The sequence below is a fragment of the Cyprinodon tularosa genome, unplaced genomic scaffold (assembly GCF_016077235.1).
Source record: "Cyprinodon tularosa strain WSP-4 unplaced genomic scaffold, ASM1607723v1 ctg652, whole genome shotgun sequence".
NCBI lineage: Eukaryota > Metazoa > Chordata > Actinopteri > Cyprinodontiformes > Cyprinodontidae > Cyprinodon > Cyprinodon tularosa.
Window position 1 is genome coordinate 178529 of NW_024039399.1, and position 14168 is coordinate 192696.

A 14168-nucleotide genomic window follows, 5' to 3' on the forward strand; every position below is an offset into this window, starting at 1 on the left:
ATTGCATTGATATTTCAAATGGCATGAGTTATACAAAAAGTGCAGCAGTGGTCAAAGTGTGAACAGTGCAGAGGATAAGAGACAGTGTGCAAGTTGCAGTGGTTCAGTGCAAATAGGCATTTGTGCAAAAAATGCGTTATTGAGAATAGAAATGAGATGAACATAAAGGGCTAAAAGTTAAACGTTAAGCAGCATTGATGCCCGATAATGTGCAATAGGTGCAGAGTTCGGTTTGTGGATCAAAGGTTCAACAGTCTGATGGCAGTGGGGAAGAAGCTGTTGCAGAACCTGGTGGATCTGCAGCGGATGCTGCGGAACCTCTTCCCAGAGGGCAGCAGGGACAACAGTCCATGGTGGGGGTGTGAGGGGTCTTTGATGATATTATAGAGACAAACAACCATTCACACACACACTCACACTTAAGGAGAGTTTAGAGAAGCCAATTATCATGTTTTTGGACTGTGGGAGGAAGCTGGAGTACACGGAAAGAACCCATTGCATGCACAGGGAGGACATGCAAACTCCATGCAGAGAGACCCCAGGCTGCGCCACTGAGCAGCAGAAGTAATGGCATTATTATTATTATTATTATGTTTTTTTTTTTTTGTTGTTGCCAATTTATGCCATCTCTTAGCCATTTACAGAAACATTTCCATCAGATCATACAGACTGATGAAGTTTTCTAAGAAAACCAGCTGATTGTACCCAGTCATTGACTTTCCAGGAGTGGCTCCTCCTGAATGAGCATATGGGGACATTATTATTAGCAGGGAACCTCAGGTTAGAATTTTATTTATTTTGATCACTTCGGTAACACTGTTATAATTATTTTAACAGTGTGGTGTGTTTTTATGATTGTATCCAGTGAAATGTATTGATATAAACATATTCAGTCTATACATCTAATAAGAAATCAACTGCCTTCAAAAGTAAATCTGTTATGACTGAAATTAAATTAAAAATAAAAGGTACCAGATGACTTAGGTTTCACACTATGTACCTTTTTCGATCCTGCAGACTGGCAAAAAAAGGAGATTTTTGGTAAAATAACACATTAATACCCATGCACAAATCCAAATGATTCTCTATTTTTTGGTGTATTTTCATATTTTCTTCTGAAGACTAAATCCCACTCTGCCCTATCAAAGTTCAAGGGCTTTTAGACAACCTTTCTTTTTAGATCAATGCATTTCTTCCAATTTATTTTCCTAATTAATGTATTTTACTCTTAGAATGGATTTAAGTTACTGGACAAATTTTTTACCAAAAACATTACTAAACAAATTTCTGTTGCTCGGGAAACAGTCACAAACTGTGATTGATTTCACCCAGCATTTGGGTAGAAGAAATAACAAATTATTAAAAAACAATCCAGGATTTTTACTGATTCCATCCAGCATTTGGGAAGAGACAATAATGACATAATTTGATCCATTTGGGTAGGGGCCATTAACAAGTACTAGTGGTTAAATTTATATAAGTTTGTAATTATCTCAACCCATAATTAGCTTATTATAACCCATTTGCTGGGTTATAATAGACCAGCCTATCTCGCTGAGTCAAATAAACTACTGCTGTTCTGGAGCTATAATAGCTGAGTAACTGTGTCATTTCCTGTCATTTTCCATCACACTTTTTTAGGTGAAAGAAAATGAATTAACTGCTGTTTAGTTTCTTTGGTTTCTAAAAATAAGTTACTTTTTTTTCTTGATTCTATTTTTTAGTCATTATAAATCCATTTGTTTGGGGGACATTAATTATTACTCTTAGAAGTTAAAAATGTATTATATTTCACTTTAAGATTAAAAGATCTATCAACACTTGGAAACTGAACATAATAGCAAACCAATAAACTGGTGTTGTTGTTATTCCACCATCTCAACAGTCAAACACTGTGGTGTTTTTCATGTAAGAATGAAACTCCCTATTGAAATAGATTCACAGGAAGGGTTAAAAACGCTGGAAGCTCCAAAGCTACATTTACATCCCAAAACAACAGGAAATGCTGCAGAATCCATCACTTATTTGTTTGTGGTCAGATTGATGGTGACTGAAAAAAAAAAACAAAAAAAAACAATCTACTTATTTTTCCTTAGTTAAAGTTTTTAAGTTTTCTGTAAAGTTAGATGCTGAAATTACTTTCAGATTAATATAAAAATGATTTCAAAGAAAAAAAAATCTGAGTTCTTAATTTGATTGCTGTTTTTTCTCTTTTTTTAGGTTCCAGTTGACCGACAATCTTCCCTAACATGTATTTTCAGAATAAGTTAGATTAGCGGACGAACGTCGAGCTGCGCTTACCGCCAAAACACAAAATATGCTTTTATTTTGAAGTTTTACTGCGGAAACGAGACATTCACCTGTTTTGTTTTGATTATTTTGAGTTGAGTTGTAATGGATGTTAATAACAAGGTTTGAAAGTGCAGCGTGGATTCGTGGTGAAGCTGGGAAGCAGCCAGTCCTCCTGGTGTATCGGGCCGCTCCGGTTCGGCTCGGTTTATGCGGTGAATGCTCGCCTGGCCGCCGGGGTGTTGCTCCCAGCGGCAGCAGCGGAGCAGTTGGAGCCGCTGAACAAAGAGCTTTTCTTCCCCGGACCATTGTTACCGCGCAGGGCGCCTGGAAAGCTTTGGGACAAACTGCTAGCTTCAGTTCTACAGAGTCGGTCCAGTTTAGTTTAGTGTGAAGGAGCAACGCTGCGTGGAGGTGAGGAGGCTAAAGTGATGCGAACCTTTAGTTTTCATATCACTGAATTTAGCCTCTAAGAAAATGAGAGTTAAGTTGGAGGTTTGCTCAGGTTTACTTTTTAGAGCGGCTGATAAACCCCACAGACTTGGATATAAACAGGAAGTTGTGCTTTAAACTACAGTAACACGCTGTTCTGTTTATCTCCAGCTGCCGCCACTGTGTGCTTTGTACTCCAATGATGCACAACATTTCTGTATACATCTGGGTAATTTCGATTTATTTTGTTTTATTTACATACTAATTTGACATATTAGTGACCTTGTTCATTGATATAAAAGTGTATTTTCTCCTTCTAGTATCGGCTATATTTATGTCACATGAAGAAGACAATATTGCTTTTTTTATTGCAGGATTGTTATTTTTTTCAAGAAGATAGGGTTTGTATTTTGCTATGAGATCTGTCTATACACTTCACTTTATTTCTATAGCGCCAAATCACATCATGTCATCTCAAGGCACTTTACAGTTCACCAGATCATCCAGTCAGATTGATTCAAAGTTTTCTATCTAAGGAAAACCAGTTGATTGCATCAACTCATTGACTCAAAGGCAATCCTTCACACTAAGCATGCTTGTAGTGACAGTGGAGAGGAAAAACTCCCTTTTAACAGGAAGAAACCCCCAGCATATCCAGGCTCAGTGTGAGCGGCCATCTGCTGAGGCCGACTGGGGTTCAATGAGACAGCAGATAGAAAAAGAAGCATAGATACAAAAGGTAACTGTCAACCAGCTCCACAGGAAACACAGCCAGGCAGACGAGCTCCGAGCCAGCTCCCATGTCAGAGGATGAAGAGAGCACAATCAGCCAGTCACAGTCAGAGAAACAGGACTACACTAGAAAAACAGGCCCATCTCCAACATCTATAAACAAAGGTGTTGATGGCTGCAGCACAGCTGATATTTCTCTCCAGGGTGCTGTCAAAGCCAACAGGGAACAGATGAGACAAAGCTACTACGAGAAAAAGTAGAAAGTCATCAGGTGATGCCAGTTTCCAGCCTTTTAACAGTTAGGTTTATACATAATTATAATTGTACTTTTCCCTAAAAGTTTTTTTTGGAATAAATGAAAATTAGAGTTTCTTCTCAAATTTGAGCAAACTCTGATCTTCAGATAGTCTGGAGGACTGTTCATGTGTTCATGTGTTGTGGCAGGTGACTCCATTGGTTCTGGTTCTCCTCAAGGTTTTCCTCTCATTAGATAGGTTTTTTCCTTCCAGTGGCTGATGAAAGCATCAGTTGAGGTATTGCTGCTAAGTTAGTGGCTGAATGCTGTTTGCTGGGGCTCCTTGGACAGATCAGTTTTTACTAAATGACCTTTACATTGGATTTGGTGGATTTTAAATAGAACAACCTGTTAGATGGATGGTGCTGTATTGTAAGAGAGTTTATTGAAAGTATGATGATGATGACTCTAATACTCTAATAATTCTAATGTAGCCTGTTATCCTCCTTAGACCACACCCTCCCCTAAGTTTATTCTCCTTGGAGTTAGAAAATATGCCTTAAAAAGGCTGTGTGATGAAAATATTTAATTGTCTGATGATCATTTATGCTGTTTCTAACCTGATTTATTTCGTGTTGCCAATATGTTTGTTTTTTGTTTTCTTTGACCAGCCTCTCACTCAATGACGGCTAGAGATGGGCCCCAGGCCCCCCAGCAACCCTGAACGGATAAGCAGGTATACACCATGGATTGTTTTCTTTTTTTTTTTATCAAAAAAAAAAGTATGAGAGTCTAAAAATTTGAAAAAAAATCTAAGACATCACAGCATATAAACCAATAACTTACAATAATATTTTAAGGCATTATTTAATAACTAGTTTGAAATGTAAACATTGTCTGTTACTACTTTAATATCAGATAAAAACAACTAGATTTACCTTTGAGAAAAGTGCTTAATGAGAAAAATATTGTTTCTGTTTTTTCTGCTTTTTAATAATGAGAAACCGATATTGACTGCTTGAGTTCTCTGTGCTGGTTAGAGCCAGTCAGCTACAAATATGCTGTTCATGACTTAAAATCAGCAATACCCTAAACGAAGAGTGCTGGGTGCTTCTTTAGATTCCACAAACTTCTAATATAAACAAATAAATGTATTTGGTTTGTAATTATGCCTGCCAAGATCATTCTATAAGCCAGTTTACTTGCTGTTAGCAGCAACAAATGGGGGAGGGGCAGCAGTGGGTTTTTAACTCTCTCCGAAACTGAAAACTCAAACAATCTTTAGACCGTTTTCTGGCAGCGCATCAAAAGTCAAACAAGGTAATAGAATTGCTGGAACATTTAGAGGTTTTTGAAACCAAAACCAGATCTATAGTCACTGTTCTGTGATTCTATTGCCCTACATAGATCTACACATCTGTAGTTAGCGTCTGGGATTCTATAGATCTACAGATCCATAATCTCTGTTTTGTGACTCTATAGATCTATAGTCAGTGTCTGTGATTGACAGATCTACAGATCTATGAGCTCTGTTTTTCTTACTCTATAAATCTGGTGGTGTAGATGTTTCATACATCTTCACGCTTTATTTTCTCCATCTTCAGCTGAACCAGTTATTTGCCTATTTTTTAACTATGTTTTTCTCAGAGAAGGTTAAGGGAGATACGTTTTAAAGGGATTGTAATTTTTTACCAAGACTCTAAAAATGAGAGAGATCTCCGGTTAGGGTGCATGAAGTTGGAGCTACCTGCTGCCAGACTCGTTGCTCAATGAGCTGCAGCAGCACAGACTGCCAGGCGGCTTTCCTCCTCTGAGGTCTGCCTGATTGAGCAGAGGATGTGTTAGCATGTTTTCCTCTACCTCACTGGTTGGCGGCCGAAGATACGCTGGTGTGACTCAAAAACCACATTGAAAGTGAAAACATCGGACCCATGAGTCTTTATTTTTAAGGTTTGCTGTTTTGTCGACAGGTTCGGGGCGGCCTGTGCTCCAGTCATGACCTCTGGCAACGGGAGCAGTAAAAACAGCCAACATGATGGAGAGAGCAAAGCAGCCCAGCAGGCCGTAGACAAGTCCCACATCCTGACACACCTGATTGAAGGCTTTGTTATCCAGGAAGGTGCAGAGCCTTTCCCTGTGAGTACCCGGCCACGCAAAGATCTGCTCAGGAAAGCAGCTGTAAAAGATATTCATGCTTTCTTTCGCAAACAGGTCTAACATGCTTAAAGTCAGGCATGTGTTGTAGTATGGCTACTTTAGGGGGATTCTTTAGTTCCACATCACTGCTGCTGGTCCTTCAGGACATTTTTATTGTTTTAGAATGCAGGAATCTTCATGGGTTTTCCAAAACTGTGGCTTGTTAGTCTCCATAGTCTGAGAGAAATGCAAGAGCAAAAACATCTGGAGCAGAGCGAGTCAGAAAACAGTTTCCAAAGTCTAACCCCCCTGCTGGCAGCTGCATGGCCTCTGTCCACCCCACCCCCCCGCGGCTATGCGTTTGGTGACACCATCACATTGACTTAGCGTTTATGCTGTCACCAGGGGTCTGCTTCAAGAAGCAGGTTTACTGAAAACACAATTTATATCCAGTCTTTCAGTAAAGATGCTGCTACATGGCTGTGCATCTTATTTTGATAGTTGACCAATTAGATGAGTCATTGGGTGATATATTGCCTACTGTAAATTAAGTTGGAAAAAAGTTAACAATTCAAGACAAAAGTAAAGTTTAAAAAGTTAATACATTTATATATAGGTTTATAAAAAATGTAAGTATCAGTATTAATGCCTCTAAGGTTATGTTGTACCAAAAAAAAGTTTATTTCAATTTTTTTTTTATGAATTTCTTATAGAAGCACTTTTGTTTTCTTTCTTGATATATATTCGGGCAATTTAGTGTTTCTTCTTATGACATTGACATATTTTTGCCTTCAAAATATCCAATTTTTTTGAATGTTACAAAGGTAATAAGGTCTTGTCCTGGATTCCAATAACACTTTTGGCTTGATATTTTAATTTTCTAAGTATTAAGTTAAGTTTTCTTAGCCTGAAAGATGGGAATCTGAGTTTTCAGATTTTCAGTCACCATAGTAACACCCCTGCAGAGCTAACCTGGTCAGCAGCAGGTTTGTTCAGTAAACTCAGAGGGTCGTCTGTCTCCGCTCTCCTTGCAGCCAACCATGTTGGTTTATTTACTCATTCAGGCAGGAGATTTTTGTTGTGGTACAGTTAACAAAAAATGATTAATTGATAAATGGTATTTTTTTTAAACAAGTAATCAACATTTTCTGTGTTCAGGGTTGTTCAATGCAAAGAAATAAAATACGCAGTCATCAGATTCCAGATGAATAAAGCCACAACTGATCAGATATTACATGTTTTTAATGTTAAAAACATGGTTTTATATGTATATATTCTACTTTTATTTAGTCCATTCTGATGGAGATGATAGGAAAAAAATTAAGGGTCAGCAAAATTCATTTTGTTATTTATATATTGTGATGAACGAGATTTTACCGCTGCTGCCACTGGTCAAGTATACAAAGAAAAACAGCCGTTCCTTTTCTGCAGGTGGAGCGTCCGTCGTTCTCCATAGAGAGCCTCAGGAGACGTGCAGCAGAATCAAAGATGGAAGGCTTGTCTGCTAAAGGTATTCTGTTTTTCACTTAACGGCAAGATTCATGTACCCTCTGAGATTGATGTTTACCTTAAAATCATGATCTGGTTCTGGGTGCAATTTCTTTTCGTCTTTTTGAATTGGGTCAATGTATTTCCAAAAACAAGCCTGGATATATTCTACAGTCCCAAAGCAAAGGATGCTTCAACAGAATAAGAAAAGTTCAACTTTGATTTAGTAATTCTAGATATTTATTAGACACTCTGAATTTCAGCTTTTTTCCTTCATGACATTTATGATTCCACCCCGGGAGGTGCTGAAGGTTATTTTTGATCTGGTTCTGAATAAATGGGTGGTAGTGACAATCAATCAACTTTGTCTTTAAATATTTAATGTGTTATTCAACTTTGAACAACCGAACCATCAGCAGCAGCCACCTGGAGCGAGGTTGAGAGTTTAACCCTTTAGGGCGCTGTCACATCTTCCCGATTTAGACAGCGTATGCCTGACATCTTCTAACATGCTGGACAGGACATTTTGAGCATGCTCGAAATTTCTCTATGTACTTGCTGTATATCCTTGTTAGCTTATCCAACGTATGCCAGCGTCTTTGCCAGATTTTTTTGTGGGCTGCAGATTATGCTACGTTAAGAACGCAAGCGCTGGAAGCAGCAAATAAGCTCCTGCTGCTTAATTTTTGATGCTTTTTCACATTAAGGTCCGTTGCACCTCAGGAGTATCCTGCCAAGTGTTTCCAGATGCATCTGATGCTTCAGCTGCTCCTGTGTTCAATGGCAGAGAGCGGCTTTGCTATATTTGCCGTGTTCAGTGGGTAAAAAGTAGTTTTCATTTGTTTTTAAAACTTCATCTGTGCAGTCAGTTCATCCAGATTACCAGCCTGCCTCAAAATATAATTGTCGGAGCCGCTCAGACCCCCGTACAATGTCGGTGCGCTGTCCCTGGACATCCGGGCTCCTCTTTGGGGTTTTCTGCTACTGTTCGCAGCGGCTGGAAGGAATTTTTCACATACGTAATTCAAACTGCAGGCACCAGAATAATTAAAGCAAATCTACTTTACCACAGGTTTCAACATTTTAAGTTAATTTAGGCGTTAATAAACTGTTTAAGGGGATTGATCATAGCGCTCTGCATCAGCAGTGCTGTGTCTGTCTCCCTGCCAGCTCCTAGATCAGGTTCTCTGATTGGTTGATGCAGTGCGTCGAGAAGCAAAAGTAAAATTTTTCCAACTGCAGCATCTGCTGCTTTTGCATGCTCAGTAGCTCATGAGGTGCCGCTTCAGCTGCTCAGATGCACTGCAGGACCTTCTGCTGCACCTTGATGCGCGTCAACCATTGACTTTGCATGGAAACCAGCTGCTTCTGCTGCCTCTTGTGCGTCCGTTCTGAATGTAGCATTAGGCTGATAGAGCTGGGTTTGTCTGTGGCAAACATCAGGGAGATGTGTTTGAAGCCGTCAGATTTACACCTTCATCTTTCAGCTGCAGTTTTTTTTCTTTTTCTTTCAATTCCGTACAGTGTTAGGAAAACCAGGTTTCTTCCTGTCTGCTTGTTGTGCTTCTGCTGACTGTGTGTTCTTTTAGAGTTAAAGGCCCAGCAGGAGCCCATGTTGACCTGCGAGCTGTGTGGGAAGGTGGACTTTGCCTACATCTTCAAAAGATCCAAGAGGTTCTGTTCCACAGTGTGCGCCAAGCGGTGAGTGGGTATTATAAAAACACAAAGCAAGTAATTGTTTGATTTCTGTTTTAAAATGCAAATAGGCAACAGTGAAATTAAGAAAATGATTGGAATTTTGTTTAAAGTTTAAAATAGCAAAAATAAAATGTATTTCAAATTAAATTAAAGAAGGTAATTTGTTTTTAGCTGACCCCAACACTGGTCTAAAACAGACCAGTCCAATCACAGCACAGCAGATGGGAGTTTACGCATGTGCCAGAATTACCCATAATGCAGCAGCACTGTTCTGTAACCATAACAGTCGTGATGCAGCTGCATTGGAGCGATGTTTTAATGAATAGAAATCAGAGCGGCCTCAAAGCTTCAGTGAGGCTGCAATTCACCAGTCTGATGATGTATGGCAAGCCGATTTTACATAAATTCGGTTGTACCATCTTTACATTCAAGATATCTCAAATTGTTTTATGACTGATGTTTTAGCGATTTAAGATATCTCTAATTATATTTTGACTATGTAGTCAAAATACCTATTTGAGATGTCTCTAATTACGCTGATGAAGATTCTCGCAATTTAAAATTTGAATTGAGAAAGGTTCTTGGAGGGGAAGCGAAACATCTTCATACTTTGGAAGTCCAGTGGATTGTTTTAAAAACTTTTCGGAATCTCTAATTACATTCTGACTATTCGAAATGACGTCAGATTTACCATTAACTTGTATGCAGACGTCAATTTAAGATATCTAGAATGAATTACTAACTATCTGAAATACACATTTCAGATATCTACGATTAAATTACAACTAGTGATAAAGTAATTTCAAGATATCTCGATTTTAGTTTTGACTAGTCATAATTCTAATTAAAGATATCTCAAATGCCACCATAATTCATGATATCTTAAATATATTTTAGGATAGGAGATATGTATATGATATACTAGTGAAAACTAAATTATAGATATCTTAAAAGCAAATAAAGACTAGGCAAAACAAATTTAAACATATCTTGAATTGTAATTTCGACGAAATTCCTTTTAAGATATCTCTAAATTAATTAAAGATATCTTGAATTATTCAGCTTTTCCATTAAAGATATCTGAGTGTTCCTGTTTATCTCTGTAGCTACAACGTGGGATGCACAAAGAGAATGGGTCTCTTCCCAAACCGCAAAACCAGTCTGGAGAACCTGAAGAAGCGAGCGTTGAATGGGAACCACAGAACCAGTTTAGAGTCTAAAAAGAAGGTGAGGCAGCGGGAGCTCTGTCATTACAGCCATGATGGATGTACAGTGTGAGCAGGGGATGATCAGTGTTAAACACTTCACTGTTTTTATTTATACTTACTGCTATATGATCCATGTCTGCTCTCCTCCTGTGTGCCAGAGTGCTCCCCCTGCTGGTCACTCTATCCATCCTGCTCAGGAGGAATCCAGTCAATGTCCAGAGCTGTCTGGATATAAAGGAACGCCGCTGCCTGCTGAGCCACGGGCAGCGGTGCTGCAGGCCTCTGATCTCCCCCTGCTACCCCACGGCTTTGTGTCCAGCGATCCGGGTCGGTGGAACATCCAGGAGGTCTACGACTTCATCTCCTCACTGCCAGGTGGGAGCAGCTGTCACTGACATGCGGATGGACGCTTTCTGATTCAACATGAACATAACTTTTCATTTGATTGGTCTTCATTCCTCTGGTTCTGCTGTAACTTCTTCTGAGTTTCATTTTTCTCATGTGATCTTTGAACCCTGTCCGTCTCAGTTCGCTGCCGTAGATTCATCCTAAATGTTTGTTTTTCCCATTTATATAAAAGCTCAGAGGTTTGTAATGTTTTCCTTTAATATGGTAAACCTTGGAAAAGGACAGATTGTATAAATTGGTTGATTACCGTTTGAACAGTTTGATGATGACTGAGGATTTGCTCTAATGTTGGTTCATCCACTGAATGCTGTTCGGAAAGACAAACTGTGTCGTCATTCAAATAGGATGAAACAGATATTTAGTGTGTAGATGAAATTAAATTATCATTTGAATCTCGATAGATATAGATTGAAAATAAAAATCAATCCAGATATTGTTTTTTTCCCTCGTACTGTAGATCCCTTCATCCTTTTATCATAATCTTAACTCTGTATATTTAACCCTTTGGGTTTGATTGGAGATCTATAATAAATTCATATTTACACTCCAGGCAGAGCCAGTAGACTGACATGAAAGCAACTTCCTGCTGGGAAGGTTTTGGTGCACAGCTGGTCTCCATGGTTACCGTTGTCCGTTTCTGCTTTCAGGATGTTTGGAGATCGCAGAGGAGTTCCGCTCTCAGGAGATCGACGGTCAGGCTCTGCTGCTGCTGAAGGAGGACCACCTCATGGGAACCATGAACATCAAACTGGGCCCCGCGCTGAAGATCTTCGCTCAGATCAGCATGCTCAAAGACTCGTAGCTCATCTCCCAGTTAGACCTCAGTTACACACAGCCTGGTTGTTACTGGACTCTTCAGGCTCACTCAGGATCTTTGGATATTCTCCACGAACTTAGAGAATCACTCAGTATTTCCTCATTTCACTCAGCTTCAGGATCAAAAGCTGTGGGACAGCCAGAGGGACTTGGTCTTGTTTAGGCTGATCCCTGTAGCTCTGCTAGCGTGTTTCTGTCCTGTAGATTGGCTTCCTGCTTCAGGTCAGCAGCAGGACTGTAGTTTCTACTAGACATACAGAGCGATGGAATGAAATTACCGTAGCATTGCTTCATTCTTTGGAGCAGTGTTCTGTGAGACATACCTATAGTCAACATGCATGCGTAAAACGTCAGATTTGTATTTATCCTTTTAGTTTTGTATGAAAAATATAGATTAAACTACCTCGACGGGGGTGTATCCCTTTAGTCGTGTCTAAAAAAAACTAATTTAAGGTCACATCCCCGTACTCTTAAAAAAAAAACACCCAAAAGAAAGTAATTCAATACTTTTTTGTACATGACTAAAGGGATACACGCCCCCTTGAGGTAGTTTAAAGTCTATTTTTCGTACAAAACTAAAGGGATAAACGGGTTTTGATTATGCGTATGCTGGTCTGACCAGGTATGCTCATCTGACAGAGCACCGGTTCAATTTAAATCAGCTGGTGGTAGCTGTACCACCCATCCAGATTCTTACTGCCAATCTCCATTGGTCTGTAGAAACCTTGGCAGCATCCAGGACCAGTCGTCCTCCATCACAAAGAAGCCATGACGGTCCTGATTCATACCTGAGAGAAGCAACTAAATTAGATTTTCACTGTAGGAGGAAGCTGGAGGACATGGAGAAAACCCACGTACAGCAGATGGGATACGACACCCAGTCCACTCTGCACATACACACGTAAAGAGCATCATTTCTTCACCTTTCCTGAGTTCAGCATCAACATGGAGTGTCTTCTCAATTCAGGAAACTCCTCAGCAATCCCCCTGATATAGGATAAACATGTTTTGAACTGCTGTAAGAGACCAGCATGTTGTGAGAAGCAGCAGCAGACAGTGTGTTGGCCTGTCATAGATAGATCAGAATAGATGCTGAGCTCTCTCCATAATTAGGCCCTCAAGCATCAGATGAATCAGGAGCACCTTCTCTTGGATCAGTTTTCCCCTTCTGACTGTAGAACTGCTGCTTTTCACCCAACAGCTGTGAATCAGGCCTACAGGGCGGGTTCTACTGGAGCAACTTCAATCAAAACTTTATTACACTTTAACTGTGACACAAGGTAGAAAAAGACAGACAGGAAGAGGAACATAATCACACCGTCTTTTTCATGGGGACCTTAGAGGAACAGCTGCAGGTTTTTAAGGTCTGTTTCTGAGGAGGAGTTCTGATGCAATCCTCCTCACTGCAGATACACTGATAACACTGTGACTGAAAATTGGACACCCAAACTGATTTACTGATTCGACAGGAAGGCTATAACGACACAATATAAAGCTGGAGATCTGGACGGATTTTAATATTTCCTTTGCAGCTCCTGTCTTCTTCTCTCTCTGGTATCTGAAAGAAATGGAAATGCTGTCAGCTGCTGGTGCAGCTCTGAATTAAACCAGCTCGCAGGATGTTTTCAGGTGTTCACATGAAAGTCTATGCACACAAACTTGACTGCAATAAGTGCCTGTGGCTGTTGGAGCAGAGTGACGAAGACACTTAACCATGGCTGGGAATTACAAAGGAAGAAATAGAGCCTGTTGGTTCTTTCCTCAAATCATTACCAAAGTCATGTTGAACTGAAGCCAGGTCTGCTCTGCTGACTGATTGGTTGATTCTTTTGTTGGTTATCTGTAGAATGATGTTCGATACAGTTCTCTTAAGGTTTTCTTTGACAGAAAACACTTGAATAAAGTCAGTAGATTTGTTCAAAAAGTAGTTTACTGTTTTCATTTCAGTGATTAAAAAATGTGAGTCAAATCTCTTAAACTCCTCCAGTTTATTATGAGTCCCTTTGGGACAGCAGGTCGTTCAGCCTGAGAATTGTTCTGAAATGAGAACCAGAAACATGATTATAAAGCTACCCTACATCATAGCCTGTTCCTCTAATTCTGGCATGTTCAGCATCCACTGACATTTGGACAGAAACAAGATCGAGCCGTTTATACCTTTATTATTGTTGTCTTTCTTCCAAGGAGAAAAACATTTTATTTTTTTATGAATTAGTTCTCCATCCTTTCTGAAGCTCCTTTAAACTTTTTAAAACTGCATTTTAAACATTTTTCAGTCAGGTACCTGAGTGTTTTTGTCTATATGAAGCCTGTCTGAGCAAATGATCATTCAGACTCCTGTGTCTCTGCTGTCTGTGTCATAAGCAACACAAACCATGTTGCAAAAAATGTTGAAAGAGGTGTGCTGGTGAAGATTCTCAGTCATCCAGGTCATAAGCCTTGAACTAAATGCTAATTCTGACATGTTGAATTGAAAGAGCTTCCTGGTTGGGAGGCAGGACATCTTCAAACTTGGAAACAAAGTCCAGTGTATCGTTTTTTCTCAACTTTTTTGGTTAAAAGCAAAGTGTATCTGCCCTTCCTTTGAGGAGGCAGGTAAAACAATCTGCCAGTGGAACGAGGATTTTAGCCTCTAAAACAAGTTAATAATGATGTAATGCATTCGATGGATGATAAATTGAGAAATCTTATTTCATTGGTAAATCAATTTACTGCCCTAATTTAAT

The 14168-nt window shown here is 39.5% G+C and overlaps 1 protein-coding gene across 1 annotated transcript; it reads left to right on the plus strand.

Moving 5' to 3' along the window:
- Positions 1-2337: 2337 nt before the first annotated feature.
- phc2a (polyhomeotic homolog 2a (Drosophila)) lies at positions 2338-13366 on the plus strand. Its single transcript, XM_038308996.1, has 8 exons — positions 2338-2703; positions 4360-4424; positions 5659-5824; positions 7256-7334; positions 8902-9013; positions 10117-10237; positions 10377-10593; positions 11274-13366. Exons 2-8 carry the CDS (start codon positions 4384-4386, stop codon positions 11426-11428), a joined length of 891 nt encoding a protein of 296 aa, XP_038164924.1. The 5' UTR covers positions 2338-2703; positions 4360-4383; the 3' UTR covers positions 11429-13366.
- Positions 13367-14168: the final 802 nt, after the last annotated feature.

Excerpts from the sequence above, each read along its gene's own strand:
- phc2a (XM_038308996.1), top strand. The coding sequence starts at position 4,384 with ATGGGCCCCAGGCCCCCCAGCAACCCTGAACGGATAAGCAG. Across the intron at positions 4,425-5,658 it reads AACCCTGAACGGATAAGCAG|GTTCGGGGCGGCCTGTGCTC; the intron begins GTATACACCATG and ends TTTTGTCGACAG. Across the intron at positions 9,014-10,116 it reads TCCACAGTGTGCGCCAAGCG|CTACAACGTGGGATGCACAA; the intron begins GTGAGTGGGTAT and ends TTATCTCTGTAG.